The sequence below is a fragment of the Ursus arctos genome, unplaced genomic scaffold (genome assembly GCF_023065955.2).
Source record: "Ursus arctos isolate Adak ecotype North America unplaced genomic scaffold, UrsArc2.0 scaffold_31, whole genome shotgun sequence".
NCBI classification, from domain to species: Eukaryota; Metazoa; Chordata; class Mammalia; order Carnivora; family Ursidae; genus Ursus; species Ursus arctos.
The window spans coordinates 20841425-20860441 of NW_026622997.1; the positions used below are offsets into that span (position 1 = coordinate 20841425).

General features: G+C 44.3%; 1 protein-coding gene across 3 annotated transcripts in view; it reads right to left on the reverse strand.

Moving 5' to 3' along the window:
- Nucleotides 1-1016: 1016 nt before the first annotated feature.
- Nucleotides 1017-19017, reverse strand: part of NUP153 (nucleoporin 153) — a 73833-nt gene continuing 55832 nt past the window's right edge. For all 3 annotated transcript variants that reach the window (XM_026511543.4, XM_026511544.4, XM_048225700.2), the window contains exons 16-22: nt 18041-18658; nt 15092-15286; nt 11175-12059; nt 8433-8783; nt 7523-7795; nt 2732-2903; nt 1017-2403 (exon numbers count right to left, since the gene is read on the reverse strand). In XM_026511543.4, coding sequence (XP_026367328.1) covers nt 2319-2403; nt 2732-2903; nt 7523-7795; nt 8433-8783; nt 11175-12059; nt 15092-15286; nt 18041-18658 — 2579 coding nt within the window. In that variant the 3' untranslated portion in view covers nt 1017-2318. The remainder of the gene's footprint in view (nt 2404-2731; nt 2904-7522; nt 7796-8432; nt 8784-11174; nt 12060-15091; nt 15287-18040; nt 18659-19017) is intronic.

Consider the following 19017-nt stretch of genomic DNA (forward strand, 5'->3'; position numbering starts at 1 on the left):
AGTCTTACAGCGTGAGAAGTGGGCTTTTTTTCTGTGATACTTCCCCTTCTTCCACAAACTGCCCTCAATTTTCACTTGTATAGGGAATGCATAAGCTAGGCGTGCCCGAGACCGCTATTACAGCCACAGAGAGTGGCTGAGAAGTATGTCTGCGGCCAGAGCCAGTCCGGGAAGGAGATCCCTCTGCCGGGCCCGAGCAGGGAGGGGCAGGGTTGTGCTTGGAGCTGTGCTCATCAGTGTCGCTCATCAATGTCGTCTGGAGCCACCATGCGCAGCCTGGGAATGACAGCAGTGGAGATGGAAAATGCAAGTCCCAAGTCCTGAATACAGCTCTGTAACTACAGCTTTGGTGCCAGATTTCATTTTTAAGCCACCTTAAGTATGATTTTCAGGCACTTGTTTTAAAGAATACTAAATAAATATTTCTAGCACATTTCTTATGAAAATCTTTCCCAGAGTAGAAAGCCTAATATTCCGATTCATGTGGGCCCAGGGAATGGCTAATAATGAAGGAACCTGCCATTTAGTTAGGCATTAACATCTCAGCATCAAAACCAGGTTTCCAGTATTCTTAATCATTTGCCCCCAAACAGGCCTGTGTCAGATGTGTATTATTAATAAAATGAGAATTATAAAACGTGTCTCCCCAAACCACCATCTGATAATGGCCTAAGATGTTTTCAATGCACAAAATATCTGTTCAAAATTGAAACACATAGAAAAGAGCTCATAAACATTTAAAGTTCTGAATTTGGACATCAACCAGAAGTTCAGCAAAATAAAGTCCGCACAAAATAACTGTGTGCTCAAATTAAGTATAAAATTAGCAAATGCTGTCCCAACAGGTCTTTTATGGATCACAGAAGAGATCTAATTAGAAGAAAAAAAAATTGGTAAAATAATCCAAAAGAATCGCATACAAAAGGAACTGCAGGCTGCTTCGGGAATGTGCCTCCGAGACTCCACCAATAAACACTGTCTAGTCGCCTCTCAAGGAAGATACAGATACAAGCAGACACGGTTACGTGTGTTTATTTTCAACTTTTAAAAAGGTATGTCAATTTATACGCAAAGTAGGCGTGATTCCTAGCACCAGACAAAAAGCAGGGTACCTTCTATATGTTTTACGTTCAGACACTTCCCCCTTCACTTAGGAGTTTGTCCAAATCACTTAAATGTATTCTTTGGAATTTCTCTGACCATGGCGAACCTTTACAAAAAAGGTTCCCTTCCATTAACACTGGTACCTTCATTATAAGTTAACACTAGAACAAAAAATATTTCATAATTTTTTATTGATGGCATTTATCCCATGGTTTAACATGTTAATTATACTGTAATAAACATGGCTTTAATATTAAACTTTTCCTTATTATCCAAAGTCACCACAGTCCATTTCAGTAAATATAAAAATATATGCTTAATACTTTGTACAATACTGGTTTTTGGTCCAAACAAAACTGGATCAGAAAAGCCAATAAATTCACTTTAAGAATCCCCAATTTTTTTTTAAAGATTTCCAAATGGATTTAGGCAACTTTGAATAATGGGATTTACATAATAAAATCTGAGACAAGACTAAACAAAGAACAAATTTTCTAACACAAAATTAAAATTTCAAGTTCACAGATTTATGTTATGCCAAAAAAGTACAGAAACAAAATTGTATTTACACAAGTTTCATAATAAAATAATGAAAAAGGCAAGACAGGTGATAGGAGAATGAAAATATAGAAATAGCATATAATTATTAAATGGAGAACGCACTAGACCTAATAAGTCCTTAGCATGGACCATTCTTTAATCAGGCTTCCTCTATCAGAAAATTTTAGTGCACAATACACCCAACTCACTCACTTCACACATACACCAGCACAAACTCAGCATAGAAATCATTCACTTCCACATTCTCTAATCTATACAGAATTCCTCCGATATAATTACAATTTCAACGCGTTCCATAAACGCATTTCAGCGCACAGAGCGGTGCAGACACAGAGGTTCTTCTATACAAAGCCGTCCGCTGAGCGGGCTCTGTCCCTGGGTTCAGCCAGCCTACGCCAAATCAGGGAATAATGTGCTGGATCCTATTTTTGCTGAAGAATCAGTCACCAATCTAGCTATTTTTTTTTTTTCTTTTTTAAAGGGAGTGGGAGAGGTGAGGGCAGGGCTTCTGTAAAGAAAAAGGAGGAAAGTCCCCAACTTAAGGAAGTCCTTGGGCAGATCTGACTTCAGGAACCCCACGCACAGTACGGTCCAGAATGTGAGAAGCAGGGCGCCCGCCGTCGCGCACGTGTGGGGTGTGACGCACCGCACCTTTATTTCCTGCGCCGAACAGCAGTCTTGATCTTGCGACCAGACACTGAAGTTCCAGAAGAGGAGAACATATTTTTCCCGTTTGACCTGTGAAAGATAAAGACTGCATCATGTGACAAGAGGCTCAGGGGCAGTTTCAGAATCATCACCATCCTACACGCGACCAGACCCGAGGCGGAGGCACTCTTGAACACACTTTCCGTCCTCCCGCGCACACACTTGCACACACACTCATGCACACGCACACCTGCGGCGGCACCAGGGCTGCGATCCCGCAGAACTGCCACGCGGTCGGCCGATGCTGGAACACACGCGCGACCTTCCCCGGCTCCACCGCACACCTGGGCGCTCTTACACACTCGGGCACGCGCACACCCCCACCCCGTGCGAGGCTCGTCTCAACAAGCTGCCTTACCCCACTGTAAACGCCGCTGAAGGCTGGTTGAACGGGAAGCCCCCGGAGCCGGAAGGCTGGGCTGAGGCCGCAGGGGTGCTAGGATTCGCACCGAACGTGAACACGCCTGACGGATTGTTGTTCGTGAAGTTGAAATTGGTGGTGCTGCTGCTGCCGAACTGGAAAACTGAACCTGTGACAGAGCAGAACTTCGGTTAAGGTCAAAATGATCGTTTTTCTAGTAATGACTCTGGCCTTTATGTACAAAAACACGGGGAGGATTAAGCTCTCTTACAATCACTTAATATAAAGGAAGTTAAAATGAAGTATTTTCTCCACTGACACACACAACATACTTACAACACCCTTGGACAAGTGACCCAACTTACCCATGACCAAGGAGAAAAGGGTAGAAGAGACTTCTGGTTAAAGATAGTGGAATCAACACACACATTTAGCACTAACTTCTTAAAAAATTATGTTAAAATAATAGTAAAGGGATTTTTACAAAGATGGGGGGAGAGGAGACAACAGCAACAAAATGGAGACGCTGGAGGCTGACTGGAACCAGGTACTAAGCTAGCAGCAGGGAAAGCACAGACGCAGTTCCATTTACACTAAACATACCCAAAGGCTTGGGTGCCAGGGGCCTGTGGAAGGGAGAATGAAGGTGTGACTATAAAAAAAAAAAAAAAAGAAGAAGGATGGGAGAATATCTGTGTAAGAAGCAGGCAGCCAGATCACTCCCTCCCCAATACCAAACAAGATGATAATTCTACTCTACCCCAACAGAACAGAACTTCAGTCTCTGGAGGGGTCCCTGGACACAAAGGCAAGGACATCCTATCAAAACTAGAAGGATTAAAAGTAAGTTGATGTAATGAGTACGGAGAGCTGCAGCCTTCCTCCCAGATTCAGCTCCCAGAGCACGGGCAGTCTGGAGCATGTGATCCCTCCAGGCAGGAGACTGGGAATAACCTCTGGGTAATCGGACTGTCTAGAAGGAAAGACCTACTGACACTAACATCCAGGTCTTCCCACGTAAGCAGGCCCGTCAGATAAACCTACAGTGAGGTTCAAGATCTATGAGCCTGTCGACGCACAAAGAGTTGCCAAGTGGTACTTAGGGGTCCCACACTCATGAAATTATGAGTTGAACAGGAAAAGATATTTGCAAACCATATATCTGATAAAGAGTGGATATCCAAAATATATAAATAACTTCTACAACTTGATAGTCAAAAAAAAAATAATAACCTGATTTAAAAATGGATGAAGGACTTGAACAGACATTCCCCAAAGATGACACAAACAGCCAACAGACACATGAAAAGATGCTCAACATCACTCATCATCAGGGACATGCAAATCAGAACCACAGTGAGGTTCCGCCCACACCTGTTAGAAGGTCTAAAATCAAAAAGACGAGGTGGCAGGTGTTGGCGAGCATGTGACGAAAAGGAACCCTGTTGGTGGGAATGCAAACTGGTGTAACCACTGTGGAGAACAGGATGGAGGTGCCTCAAAAATATTAAAAACAGAAACCACCCTCTGATCCAGCAATCCCATTCTGCGTATTTCTCCAAAAGATTTGAAATCAGGATCTCGAAGAGATATCTGAACTCTCGAGTTCACTGCAGCATTATTTACAACAGCCAAGATGTGGACACGACCTAAATGCCCACTGATGGACGAACAGATGAAATAATGTATATTACACACACTGGAATACTACTCTACCTTTAAAAAAATATGCAAAAACACGAATGAATCTGGGGGACATTGTGCTAAATGCAATAAGCCAGTCACAGAAGGACAAGTACTACATGATTTCTCTTAAATGAGGAATCTACAATAGCCAAACCACAGCAGACAGAGGAGGTGTGAAGTGTAGTTACACAAGATGAGGGAGTGCTAGCAGTCAGCAGCACGACAGCGCACTTGTTAACTTGTAGTTAACGAGACTGTATTATACACTTACAATCTGCTAAAAGGATGGATCTCATGTTAATTATTCTTACTACAATTCAAAAAAACAATTGTGAGTAGATAGCTAAGAAGCACCAGACATTGAGGAAAGTATTTCGTAAGAAACACCAAGACCCAAACAATAATAGAGAAAAGCAATTTGTAGAAAACGGACTGAACAATAGCTTAAAGGGAAAACAAAACAACCCACACCTCACCATTAATATCCTCAAGAGATCAACAGGTAACAATTCTGAAACAAGAACAGAAGGATATGAAAAGGACACATCCACAGAACAAAAAAGAACACTTGAAATTAGCAAAAGTAAAATCTTGACCAAAGGGGAAGTAAAAGATAAATGGAAGAAATCTTCCCAGAAATGGACAGAAAGGACAAAAAGGAAAAAAGAACAGAAGTTAAAGAGAGAGGCACAAAAATCTTCAAAGAAGTTAATTCCAGAAAGTTCCCAAGAATGGTCGTTCACGAAAGGACACACTAAATTCCTCACACTGCCAATGAGTAAGAATGGATCCAGATCAAGGAACACCCTCCTGGTAAGTCAGAACACTGGAGGCAAAAGAAAAGATCCAGTGAGATTCCAGAAAGAAGAAACAGGTCCAAAAGAAAAGATCAAGAGCTCCCTTCAGCAGCACATATATAAAAGAAAGATCAAGAAAGACTTCCAGAGCAACTCTGAGAGAGCCAGAGACTAGAGCATGGAGAAATGCTTTTCAAAAATACGAAAATTATTTCCAATCTAAATCTATATTCAACTGAAATCTTACCAAACACAGGCACAGAATGAAGATAACTTTCAGAAATGTAAGGTCTCAAAATTTTTTTCCCTGAGGACTTAAGAAATCACTGGAAGATCTGCTCCATCAAAACAAAGGAATAAGAAAGAACGAGACACTGACATCATCCAGGAAAGAGAAGCAGCGAAGGGCAATCTCCAAGAGAATGATAAAAAGAGATACCAAGACCACAGTTAAACAGCAGGCCTAGAAAGCCTGGTGGAAGAAACAAGTTAGAAGATTCTGTGAAAAATTTCCTTCAGATCCTAAATAACAGCAGCCAGTGTATTTGAAAATATTGAGAAGCAATCTATATGAATGGGAGAGGAGCTGAAATTATAACTAATGACAAGTACAGAGAAATTATTAACACAGAGAGGGATCATTGGTGTTGGAGAAAACAAAATTCTGTACAGAAAAGAAAAGCACAGGACACCACAGAGCACCTGCGTACTCGAAACACTGAACTAAATAAGCACCCAGCAGCCACTCGCGGGGGAGGACCGGCGGAAACGGTCCTGTGTGGAAGAGAGCTACGCCGCAATTCCACCTGCTGAGAAGAATCAATAAATCCTGATTAAAATGGTTAACATATGTCCCAGCAGAAATTCTCCTACCTGTACTAATTGACAAAGTACTAATATCCAGAATACGTAAAAAAATTCCTGCAAATCAGTAAGCAAAAGTGAAATCACCAAACCAACAAAATGGCCCAAAAAAAATCCTTTCAGAAACAATTCACAGAAAATGAAATCCAGGAGAATGCAAATACGAGAATCCTCACACAATGTAGCAGGATGCGAATGGGCACAATCCGTCAAGACAAGCTTGCATTATTTTCTGAAGTATAAGACACGCACGCACACCTTTTCAGGTGGTACACCCCCTCCCAGGTACACACCCTAGAAGAACCCCCACGTGTGCCCCAAGGCACATATACAAGAATGAGCAGAGGTGCGTCTCCTGATTGGTAAAAATAACTCAAACACATTCCTCAACAGTATACGGACGAAGTGTAGTATGTTCACAAACTGATTTACACTACAGCAGCGAAAACGAACAAACCACATGCGAACACAGCATGGATGAACTTCACAAGGAAGAGTGAAAGACGCAAGAATCAAGAGACTGAATACAGTCAGATTCTATTTATATAGAGTTAAAAAATAAAGCAAAATGGTATTTTGTAGAGATTCACATATCGTCAGTTAACTTTAAATAAAACCCCAGGAAAGGCGTCACCATAAGAGCCAGGACACGTTAGAACAAGGAAAGAGAGGTTTGTGAACAAACAGGGAGACAGGAGGGGCTGCTGGTGGTGGGCGAGCCCAGCATCTGCTTCAACACCACACACACACACACACACACACACACACACACACACGGGAACGTTCGTTTAAATATCCAAGTCAAGTATCATCAAACAAAGTGTCGCGGCGCCTGGGCGGGTCTGTCCCACCAGAGACCTGGAGCCGGGGCAGAGTAACCTCCGGAAGTAAACCCAGTCACAAGGAGGATTAGAAAATGCGGCTGGAACCTAGGCCAGAGTGCTCCAAAATTCAGATGGGGAGAAACGGGACTAACTGATGGCGCAGCTCAATCCAAGAGTGAGTAAAAGCCACCTTCTAACCGCACACTTTCCATGCCTTACAGAGCTGCACCGGATGAAAGTTGGCAATGTTGTTTCTAGGGAAGTCCGAACATACACTTTTCTATGGTGCCAAGTACAAGAGACATTTAAAGAAATAAGACAGGGACTCCTGGGTGGCTCAGTTAAGCATCTGCCTTCGGCTCAGGTCATGATCTCGGGGTCCTGGGCTCGAGCCCCGCATAGGGCTCCCTGCTCAGTGGGGAGCCTGCTTCTCCCTCTCCCTCTGCTGCTCCCCTGGTTGTGCGCGCTCTCTCTCTCTCAAATAAATAAAATATTTCTTTAAAATAACGAAATAAAATACAAAATAAAGAAATAAGACAGAGGCATGGTTTCAAAACTCAGACACCATTCTATTTGAAGACATGCAGACCCTAAGTATAGACACAAGCCGCACTCACCGGAACTAGGAGCTGCTGCAGAGCCGAACGCAGACTGACTGGGCTGCTGTCCAAACACAGGAGGCTGGCTGCTGCTCGACACGGTCCCAAAAGTAGGTGGTGCGGGCTGAGTACCAGCAGAAAACAACGCTGCTGACGAGGACAGAGCTCCAAAGCCTGGGGGATTCGGCTGGCTGGCACCCTGACTCTGTCCAAATGTCGGGGTTTGGTTAACACCAAATGCTGGACTGGCAGAGGGTGCGGAAGGCCCTGTGCCAAATACGAAGGAGGATCCTGGAGGCCCAGAGAAACACGGATGTCACCTAACCGCCACCGTAAGATAACCCTCAAGAAACATTCATAAACCCAGGAGCAAACTCCAAGCTTGCTGAACTAATCTTGCTGAACAAATCCCATCACGACAAGTTCTGAATAATAATTAAGAATACAATTCCCTCCATTATTTAGTGAAACCACACAGAATCCACATCAACAAAACGGTCTATTAGCAAGAGTCCCCACCTTCGCAGCCACATTTTTTCAGGTAGAGGGACCGATCTAAGACGACAAGCGATCTCTCGGCAGATTATCTGACACACAGCAGAGACCAGCTAATGTTGTCATCCCGCATATGCTTTGTCCTGGGGACGCCTGTCTAATGAAATAGGCCCCAGTTTCTGGTTACTTCACAACCGAACATTTCAAAAAGGACACTTGGAAAAACTGAAGATGACACTGAGACTAGAAAAATTCCTCCCAAGAGTTAATTATATTAAAGTGAACACAAAATAGACGTGGTTCCAGGCCGTGAACGGTTACGACAGCCTGGGTGAAGCCGGCCTAGCGGATAACCCGCTCCGCTCACAGCCGAGAGAGGACAGCCCCTCAGCCCATCCGCTGCAGCATGGCCAGTGCTCTCCCGTCACTGTACCTGCAGAGCTGGCCGTGGTCGTGGCTCCAAAGCTGAAAGCGGAAGTCGCGGTGCTGCTGCTGCTGGCTCCCGGCCCAAAGACGAACGGGGTGACAGCCGCGCCCGCACTCGACGTGGTCGCTGGCTTGCTCTCTTGCGAGAACAGCAACGGCTGGGAGGCGCCCGATTCGGTGGAGGTCCCGAAGGCAGAGCTGCTCACAGGGATGGTGGCCTGTCCAAACACAAAGGCGGTCACGGGCGCGCTGGCGGCGGGAGCGGAGCTGCCGAAAACGGCCCCCGCGGCGGCCGGGGCGCTGGCCGTGGGAGCGCTGCTCTTCAGGAAGCTGAACACCGGCTTGGCCGCCGCGGCATCTGCAGACGGGAGGGCGGGACACACACAAGCTGAGAACAGGGCGCCACAGAGCACGGTCTCCTCCCCCGCAGGCCAGCCGTTCCCTACAACCAGCCTCATCAAGGTTCTTGATAGAAATTCACCAAATGGATGCGTTCTATTAAATTCTGATGTAAGCAAATAGGTCCGTCTTTCCTTTTAGGGCTTTTGGACTGCGCCTCAATCCGACAAACTTCCAGCATTCAGATTAGTAAGAATAAAAAATATCCCTCAATCTCCCACGTTGACCTGGAGGCTGTGTCTGCATAACTGTTCAGACAGTGGGGGACAGCCGCACTCTCGATTCTGCAGATGTTAGCAAGACCCTAATTTACCCGACTGCATCCTCCGCTGGCCAGCGCGTCCTTCACGCACTCGTTTATAGTAAATCTCCAAACACGTGTGCATCTGTTCCCTACGGTTGCTGCTCCCGCACTGTTCTTACTGTGGCCTCACAGTGCGGTCTGATTATTAGTACGGCGAACCTGTGTACCCACCCTTCTCTCCAAAATTTCTTGTCCACTTCCCCTTCCAGGTGAATTTTAAAATGAGCTTAGCTTATCACACTCCACAAAAACTCCTCTCAAAACGGAAACGAAGGCTTCCAGCTCTGAGGGTCAGTCACAGGAGAGAAGGTCCGGGACTGGAATACAGTCTACGGTACCGTCCTGGCACCGTGTGGGGACAGAAGGAGCGACCCGGGCCGCACACAGCTGTGCGACTGCTGTGATGCACCCCCGAAACTCCTGTGACGGGTGTGTCAGCCACACAAAAAACTGAGACAACGCTGCAGGCTCTGGGAGGGAGAATGCTCTCACCCAAGAACAGGTATGAAACCGGTCATTTGTCCAGCTACTTACTGCTGATTTAGAGAAAACCACTGGTGTTTATACAGTGAGCCGGAAACCGCCCACCTTCCTGAAGACATCTTTGTTTTTTAAGTGTCCCAATGATGTCTCCGTTCCAATGCTGTCTCTAGACAAGGCTGCTCACAACATGGTACGGGCGTTAGTGTGATTTACAGAAAGTGGAGCACATCGGCTCACTTTCAAGTTGGTTAATGGGAGGTTAAGAGTGTCTGTTTCCACAGAAAAGAGTGTAATGATTACATCTGATTAGACCCAATCTTATTTTTATTCCTTTCCAAATCGTATATAATTTAGTATTTACTTTCTTCTTGGAGGGTGTTTTGAATGTCCCAGACAGACAACGGACCAAAAAACGTCCATTGAATTCCATTCTTTTTTTTTTTTTTTCAGGTTAATTTTTCACTTCGTATTTCCAATGTATTATTCAGAAGTGTTCATGGGTGTTCTGTTTTTTGCCTAAAAACATCTCTATTTTGCCCTTCCGTTTGACCAAATCCGGCTGGATATAAAATTGTAGGATTGAGACCATTTCCACTTCGAGGACACCGCTCTACTGTTTCCAGCACATGATGTTACAAATTCAAAGTCAGATGGCAAACAGTTTTCCTCTCTCCGAAAGCATTCAGGATTTTGGCTTTGGTGTCCTAAAATCTCACTGATCTTTGCCATTGAGTGGGCCACATTTTCATTTTTAAGGCCAGGGTCTTTCTCTGCACGCAGGAAATGTTCTTCTGTCACGCTTTGAGATTTCACCCGTCCTGTTCTCATCTGCTAAGTGCTCCTGCAATGGCACTTCTGAGCCAGCTGGACTCAGTCTCTCTGCATTTCTGCACTGGGCTCTGGGAAATCCCAGTTCACGAATCTATCATCTATGTTTTTTCTGCTGCTCAGCCCACAGAATGATTTTATTTCACCAACCACATTTTTAAGTTTTAAAAATGCTCTTTCATTTTTCCTTCAGGGTATTAGTTGTCATAATCGCCTCTCTGTTTCAGGGACTAATTATATTTGTTCTCTATGCTCCTTAAATGCCTCATGACTGATTAGTTCTATTTGTGAATGAAGGCCTGTACATAAAGACTGAGTTAGAAAGTATTTCACGAGCTTACGAAGGCAGGCCTGTTTTCCTGAATAGTACGCCAACTCCGAATGTAAAAGCTGAAAGAGAAAGGGAGAAGCACGGGCAGATGTGCAACCCTGTGGGCTGGCCATCAGAGCGGCAGTTCCCAAAATCACATCTGTAGATAACTCATCACCTCATGGGCGTTTGGAGCAGTGAAAACTGAAAACTGAAAAACCTATGGTCCCTTTCCAGAGAGTTGTTACTGATCTCTCTCAACTATGTTCAGTGTGAACCATTCCCTGACTTGCTGCATTTGTCCAGAGATCAGAGACGCCTTGAATAAATAAATAAATAAATAAATAAATAAATAAATAAATAAATAAATAAACAAACAACAACAACAACAACAACAACAACAGCAGCAGAAGTTTCCTACTTACCTGCCGTAGTACTGGTTGGAGTTCCAAACGTGAACGTGGCCTTTGTCGGCTGTTCCGCTTCCTTCTCGGCCGGTTTTGCCATACTGAAACTGAAGGTGGACTTCGGAGAACTCTCATCTTTGGTTTGCTCTGAATTTCCAAAGGAAAACACTGATTGACACTTTGGCTCTTCACTGTCAGCTTTCTTCCCAAACACCAGAGAAGTAGAAGTCACCGGCTCCTGCTGCTTCTCTTCTGTCCTTCCCAACACAAACAATGAGGCAGATGGCAGGGGGGCGGGTTCTATCCCGCCAAAAGTGAACCCTCCTTTGGCGGCAGGCATTTCTTCCTTTTTTGCTTCTGTCGTCTTACATGTAAAAGGAGCCACTGAAACACTCTTGGTTTCTACGGCTCCAAAGCTGAAGCTGCTCTTGTTCCCGGAGGTCACTGCGGTGTTAGCAGCAGCTGGCGTGGGGTTGAGGACGCCTGTACCAAAGCTGAAGCCCGCAGATGAAGATTTAGGCAGTTCCTCTTTCTTTTCTGGCTGCCCAAGATTAGACACCCCAAACTGAAATGGAGCTAAGGAAGCTGTATTACTTAAACCCGAAGGAAGTCCAAACTTAAAATCGTTATCATTCTTACTGTCTTTTTTAGCTTCTTCAGGTCTAGACTCAGACGAAACCCCAAATTTAAAATCTCCTATTGGTTTAGGAAACTTAAAGCCTTCACTCATGGAGTTTGGAGACTCAGACTCTGAAGACACTCCTATTTTGAAGCCTCCCTGATCTCCAAACTTAAAATTTCCAGTGCTTGTTAAAGTCTGAGAAGGCCCAGAAGAGGATGATGGGATACCAAATTTGAAGGATGAGGCTGCTGGGTTCGAAGACGAGGAAGATGTGCTAAAGCCTTCAAAATAGAAAAGACACCACACAAAGACACTGAATTAATGTTATCTTCTCAAACAAAATGCACCCCTGAAAAACAAAGAGACGAAGGAATAACTCATGAGGGGCGGTGTCTGGGTGGCTCAGTTGGTTAGGCATCGCCTTCGGCTCAGGGCATGTTCTCAAGAGTTCTGGGATTGAGTCCCGCATCAGGCTCTCTGCTCAGGGGGGAGCCTGCTGCTCCCTCTCCCTCTGCTCCTCCCCCTGCTTGTGCTCTCTCACTCTCTATCAAATAAATAAATAAAATCCTTAAAAAAAAAAAAAAAGGAATAACTCTGGAAAGGCCTACTGTGAAGAGTATTAGCAACGGCAGTGACACGAGGCAGCACCCAATGTTCGCCATGAGAACTCCATCTCATCCTCCCAACTACACTTGACATGCCGTTTCTCGTCTGTGACACTGGCAGAGATCAAACCAACCTGATAAAGCAGTGTTGGTGAGGAGTCTAGAAGTAACGGACACTTTATACATGACAGGTAGACATGTAAATTAGCACACAATTTGTGGAAGGCAACTGTCAGTATTTACTAAAAGTTATAAATGCAGTGTCCTTTGACCCAGCAATTCTACAGCTAAGTCTTTATTTTTTTAATTTTTCTTTAAAGAAAGGCAGACAGCCACCTGCAGCGCCTCATCTGGATGGGTCCCCTACGTTCTCCCACAAACAGCCTTGAGAGCTTATTTGGAGGTTCTAGCCCGGAAGCACAGCTACTACTCCACCCTTGACTGGAGAAGGGTCCTCCTCTATCTGGGAAGGTTGTTCTCTTTGACCAGAGTACACAGCTTTGGGAGGGACATACGTGGAGCTGTGAGGGAGGAAGGGGACACCCGCCTGGCCAGCCAGATCAGGGGAATCCACCCTGGTGATCAATGGGGTGAGAGATGTCGCAGCCAGATCGCCCTCACATCCTAAGTCTTTATTTTAGTTTTTTTCCCTAAGTCTTTATCTTAAAGATAAACTCACAGACATGCAAAATGCCATATGCAACCCCAGGCAGCTGTGAATGAAGAACAGAGATGTGTCCAAGCTAATCCACGGTAAAATCAAGCAGGCAGAAAGGCAGTATGATACACAACACTTCCTAACAAAATAGAGGGAAACAAGAATACAGAGAATAAGAGTATAATTGCATATCATGTGCATAAAGAACTCTGGAAGAGTTCTAAGAAAGACTAACCACAGTTATTACCTTTGCTGGGGGAGGAAGGATGAAAAATGAACCAATGGGGACAAGAAAAAGACTTTTCACTATGAATCCTGTCATAATTAGAGTCTGAAATCTTGTGAATAAACTCGTTATCAATCCAACATTAAAAAAACAACAACTTTAGCATCAAAGAACCAGAAGAACTGCATGAGCAGAAGCAGTACTTAGAAAGACAAACAGTACTATGTTGACAAGATCAAAGTCTTGGTTTCCTAATGCTCTTCCGTGGCTGAGTACACTAGAAAGAACAGGAATCACCGGTGCGCTGCGACACCTACCCGTTGTGTCGCCTACCCCCATACAGAGGCAAATGACAGCCACGCTTTAAAAGCCCTCTTCTCTTCAAATTTCCCCGCTTTAATGATGACCCATTCCTTTCTCTCCCTAAGAAACTTAACTGAAAAACTATCCGAATCTCAGGAGCAAGCTGTATCCCACATGGCCCGTAAATACCTTAAGTGGTACTGGACCGAAAGCTAAGACTGGGGGGCTAAACACGATACCTGTCATCACCTCTGCCTCAAAGGCACAGATGTGAAGGTACGGTGACCACAGCACAACGGGGAGAGAGCACGGGGAGAGGACCACAAGGTGAACAGCTACACAACAACCCCAAGTGCGCCGGAAAGTAGTGATCTTCCCAAACACCCAAATGCAGTGTCTGGGGTTTTATTTATTTGTTTATCTATTTGACACACAGAGAGAGAGAGCACGAGCGAGTGGGGGGGAGGGGAAGAAAGAGAGAGAATCTCATGCAGACTGCACGCTGAGCGTGGGGCCCAACACAGCGCTTGATCTCACAACCCTGAGCGAAGCCAAGAGTCAGCCGCTCAACAGACTGAGCCTCCCAGGCGCCCCCCAAATGCAGTGTTTTTCAATCCAGCTGTGTCCCTTTAGCCATGTAATTCAGTGGGTCGCAACAGCATTTTTCTTCTAAAATGAAAAAGAACGGAAATAGGGTAACTTAAACATACTGGAGAGTGAGTACTGGCTCGTGACACCTCTCACTCACTCACACAGACACATACCCTGTGCGTGCGATGGGTCACCGTGTAAAGTTCACTGATGGGTTTCCAGCCAAAAAAGTCTGAAAGCCACTAGTCCCAGACATGGTTACAAGCTGATAAAGCTTGGCATTCTTTCTTTAAATACCCTCACGGTCTCACCTTTGAGGCCTCCTCCCTTACCGATTAAAATCTTTCTCACCTCTCCATTTCTTCAGATCTAAAATTTCTGCTCTTTCCCAGCTTTAGCGACCTTCTGACTGAACTGCACCTCATATGAAATACCAAGTCAAGTCATAAAGGGCTACGAAGACTTGAAAAATTTGGCCTCTAGCGACAGTTTAGCATAAACTGCTTTTAAAGGTTCTTCCTTTGGATTTACGAAACAAAATTATTAAGAGGGTTCTTTTTCTGGGACATTCTCTGGGAAACCAAAGCCCGCGTCTAGATTACGTACAATAAGAGTCTCAGGGCATAAACTCCCAGTCACATAAGAGTCAGGAAATTCATCTAAATGCCAAAGGTTTGTTAAGAGAAACAAGTATCTGCAACTCTCTCAGACTCCACACAACAACTTTACCAGCTGCAGAAAAAACACCTCACTGCTGATGCGGAAATCACCCATCTTTACATCAACTCAGATGGGAGCTAAAAGTGTCCAGAACGGTATCTCATTTTATATGCATTTTCAATAGAGAATGAACAATTTTAAAACTGAAGCTGTTTGCAAATATTTCACCTTAAAAAGGCAGTACAAGGAGGCGCAGCACCAATGCCTTACCTTTAAACTCAGATTTTGTGCCTGGCTTTGCACTTTCGCACGCCACACATTTGGTAGCATCTGCTTTATTCTGTACCAGGCACACCTCACAGTCCCAGCTGCCCTCGGGTTTCTTGAACTTGTCTAACCCCAGGCAGCTTCCAGAAGACAGAGAGGTGGGGACACTGCTGCTACTTGAAGCAGGTACCGAACTTCCTAAAAAACAGTGAGGAAACACAAATTCTAATTCACATGTCAGTATCTTAAGGCACCACTAAGTCTAAACGTTCAATTAGTATTTCCTATTAAGACAGATAAAGTGCCAGAAATATAAGTTTTACACTGTTAAAAACAGTATAGACATCTCAGATTTCTTTTAATCTTACAAACAAGCAGCTCACACTCACCTTGCCTAGTGATGAGCTCCCTCTTAACCCGAAGTTTGAATAATCATGGTTTAAAAAAAAAAAAAACACATGCTCAGAAGTCAGAGACTAAAAGACTAAAATGTCCTTAAGAATCTTTATCAAATCTCTTCAAACAGCACAGCATTTTAAAGTCTAAGGTATAAACTGTAGGCAATATCCTAACACATCAAATACACAGCCACAGACTACATTCCCTGCAAGGTTTCAAAGCCTAGGTCTCTACCTTTGAAACGATCATTTTTGCACAGACGTTCATGGCGTGGGTTAGAACCTAGCTATTTAACAGACATTTGTTAAGTACCATAATATATACCACGGTTCTAAGGACGTAAAGAGGAATGAAATACTGCTTAACTTCTCAAAGTGCTAACGGTCTAAAAAGGGGCACAGTAGCACCATCATCAAGATGGAAAGTGATAAATGAAAAAAGAAGGAAGAGCTGACGAAGGGGCAGGAGCAGAACGGATTCACAGAGGTGCCATTTCAACGTTCAGGCAGAACTGGCAAGTCTGGGGGGAGCGGAGGGGGCACGGGAAGGATGGCTCCGCAAAGCCATCAAGAAGCAAGTGTGTGACCAGTGGAGCCATTCGTTCCAGCCTCTCCACCTGCTGTCCACCCAGTGTCTGTTCTACTGTTAGGTTCTCCTCCATCTTGCCAAGAAAACCGCTCCCCGAGGTTCCATCTTCAGTCCAGCGTCCTTCTCACAAGTCTCATCACCAACAGAACAGCTTCCTGAGCTGTACCTGCAGCCCGCAGCTCCGTCGTCTCCTTCTCAGCTCTAGTGCCTCAGCTCTGGTGCCCCAGCTGTTCAGCGTGGCTACATGGGTCCTCCTCTCCGTTTCTCCTATAGGTTTCGTTCCCTTTTTCTGAACCGACTACTGCGACCCTATTTCAGGTGGCCCTCAGCTCTTGCTTCAGTAACAGTCTTCTTACTGAGACCTCCACTCTTGTTCCCCGAAGTCCAATCTTCTAAGAAGCAACCAGTGCCACGTAGTTTGGGCTGTCCTCTCTGGTTTCTCCTTTAAAAGATTAACTGTTCCAAAGTTTCATTCCTGCCACTCCCTGAAGTTAACAGAGCTCAGTTTTAGGCCATCATCTCTATTCCCACCAACTCCCTCACTTTACATCACCTCTACTCCCATGCCTTATTTGAAAACTATTGCCTAATGACTACCAAATCGGTATTTCCAGCCCAGAGTGCCCATTAGAGGATACCCAAAGGCCTCGCATAAATATGTCAACTTCCCAGCTTCAAACCCACAGGGCTTCAACTGTACATTATTCTACGTCCTGATTTGACTCCGTTAGTATCCATCGCCATTACCTTTGCCCAGACGTACTACTGATACGACTTCCTCATCTGTCCTCTGGTCTCCCTCCAACTTTCGTTGTCTTCAAATCTACCCTCCAAAAAGCCACCAAGAAAATTGTCAAACATACAAATTGAACTGTGCAACTAACTCCTCTGCTTAAAATGATGGTTCATCATTTACAGGATGAAGTCAGGTTTCTTTAATAAACCTACGAGCTTCCTTTATTTGTGGCTAACAATTTACTTCCTACCTCAGAATTAATTTTGGTTTCTTATATGATCAAAGACTTGTTTTTTCTTTTTTTTTTAAGGGGAGGAGGATGCTAGATGGAAAAAGAAAGTTATTTCAGAATGAAGATTCTAAAATCTTATCCTTGTGGAGATGTCCAGTAAGAATTAGAAATATGGCTCAAGCCTTGTGTTCAGACACAGGGTACAGGCTAACAAATCAAGAACCTTCCGCTGCAGACCTAAAACCTACATGTCCACGAATAATGCAATAAAAATGGAAGTATAATTCCCAGGGTATTCCCGAAAGGTTTTATTTAGTACCCATGTTATCATATATCTATACCAAATAATTCTACAATATTATTACAAGAACAGCAGAGTCATTTCAGTTGCGAATCTCAGTTAACTTTTTCAAATTTGAACAGAGAAAGGCAAAACTCAAACCAATGACTCCATTTTTCCGCCAGGTTAGAATTTTGTCATTAATGACCCCGTAACTTATTATCATTGCGGCATCTCTGGCAGAGAGCGTACAGGGGCAGGCATCGCCATTCATACTCAGCCACAGCCTTTTCAGGAAGCAACCTGTCTACCCCTCACTGAAACCGTCTCTGCAAATGACCACTTGCCATCCTCCCTTGTAAGAGGAAGAGATGAAGTGGTATTTAACAGTTTGGGACAGACTGTCCCTTCTAAGAGCCTTCAGCATCTGTAGTAGTCAGCTTGGAAAATGATCGTGAAGAGCAAGAAGTTTCTGATAAAGATCTGCGTAAAGAAAGAAGTACAAGTATATACTGGGCTGGCTAACGCGCTGCCTCAGGTAACAGGCAGGTCCAGCCCCAGTCAAGTCACTTCACCTCAAGACAGCTTAGAAAAACTAAGATGTACGAGGAAACGCTCATCCTGCCACATTACATTGAGGTGGTTCTTAGCAGACAATAAATTTAAACATCCTACTAAAATAATGAACAAAATTTTCCCAAAGAGCCATACACATACCTGGTTTCTCAGACACACAGGACACACATTTACTGTCTTCTCCATTATTAAAAACACAGCATACGGGACACTCCCAAGATCCCACGGGCCTTTTAAATTGATCTGCAAACCCTAAGGCGGCGGTGGTCACAGTGCAGGTGGCAGAGGAAGCAGCCGTGGTCACAGCACTCTCTGAAGCCGTGGGCAACGTAAGGACTCGCTTAACCCCAGTCCCAGGCTTCGGTGTTTCACAGGCCACGCATTTTATCGCCTCGGGTTTATTCTGCACTAAGCAGGTATCACAATCCCAAGTGCCCACTGCTGGCTTAAATTTGTCTCCGAAACCTGTCCCTGATGCAGGAAGAGTTGATTTGTCACTTTTACTTGGTGTTCCAATTCCAGTTTGTTTAGCAGTCTCTTTTGGCGGCAATTTTGTTGCTTGACAGGCTATGCACTTGCTGTCTGTAATTTTGTTCTGGAGTAGACAAGTATCACACTGCCACGATGGTCCGGCTTTTAAACTTTCACCAAACCCGATGCCACTAGAAGAAAAGCTACTTATTGCTGGTCTTGTATAAACGACTGGGCTTGTGGTAGTAGGCTGAGCAGCAAGAGAATCCGCCTTTGGTGATGTGAAACCTATATTGAGGGAAAGAGGAGAGGGGAGTGTGAGGAGAAAAAAAAGGTAAGGGAAGCTTTCTAATCAGAACATGAACTGAAATGCTATTACTGGGAGAACACATATTTATATACATTTATGCAGTTACTAAAATCCAATGTGGACTACTTAAAAATAGAACTGTTTTTTACCTAAGCAATATTTACTAATCACAAATTAAGTGACACTTTGGTCCTCATTAAAATTCTACAAAAGATGTTTTGTTTATAGTATTATCACCTTCCTCTAAGAATTTCTATTTACTATAATTCAACCAACATCTAATGTGAGGCCTTAATTTGTAGTGTTTACCGACATACACCGTCATCCATGTTTTGCT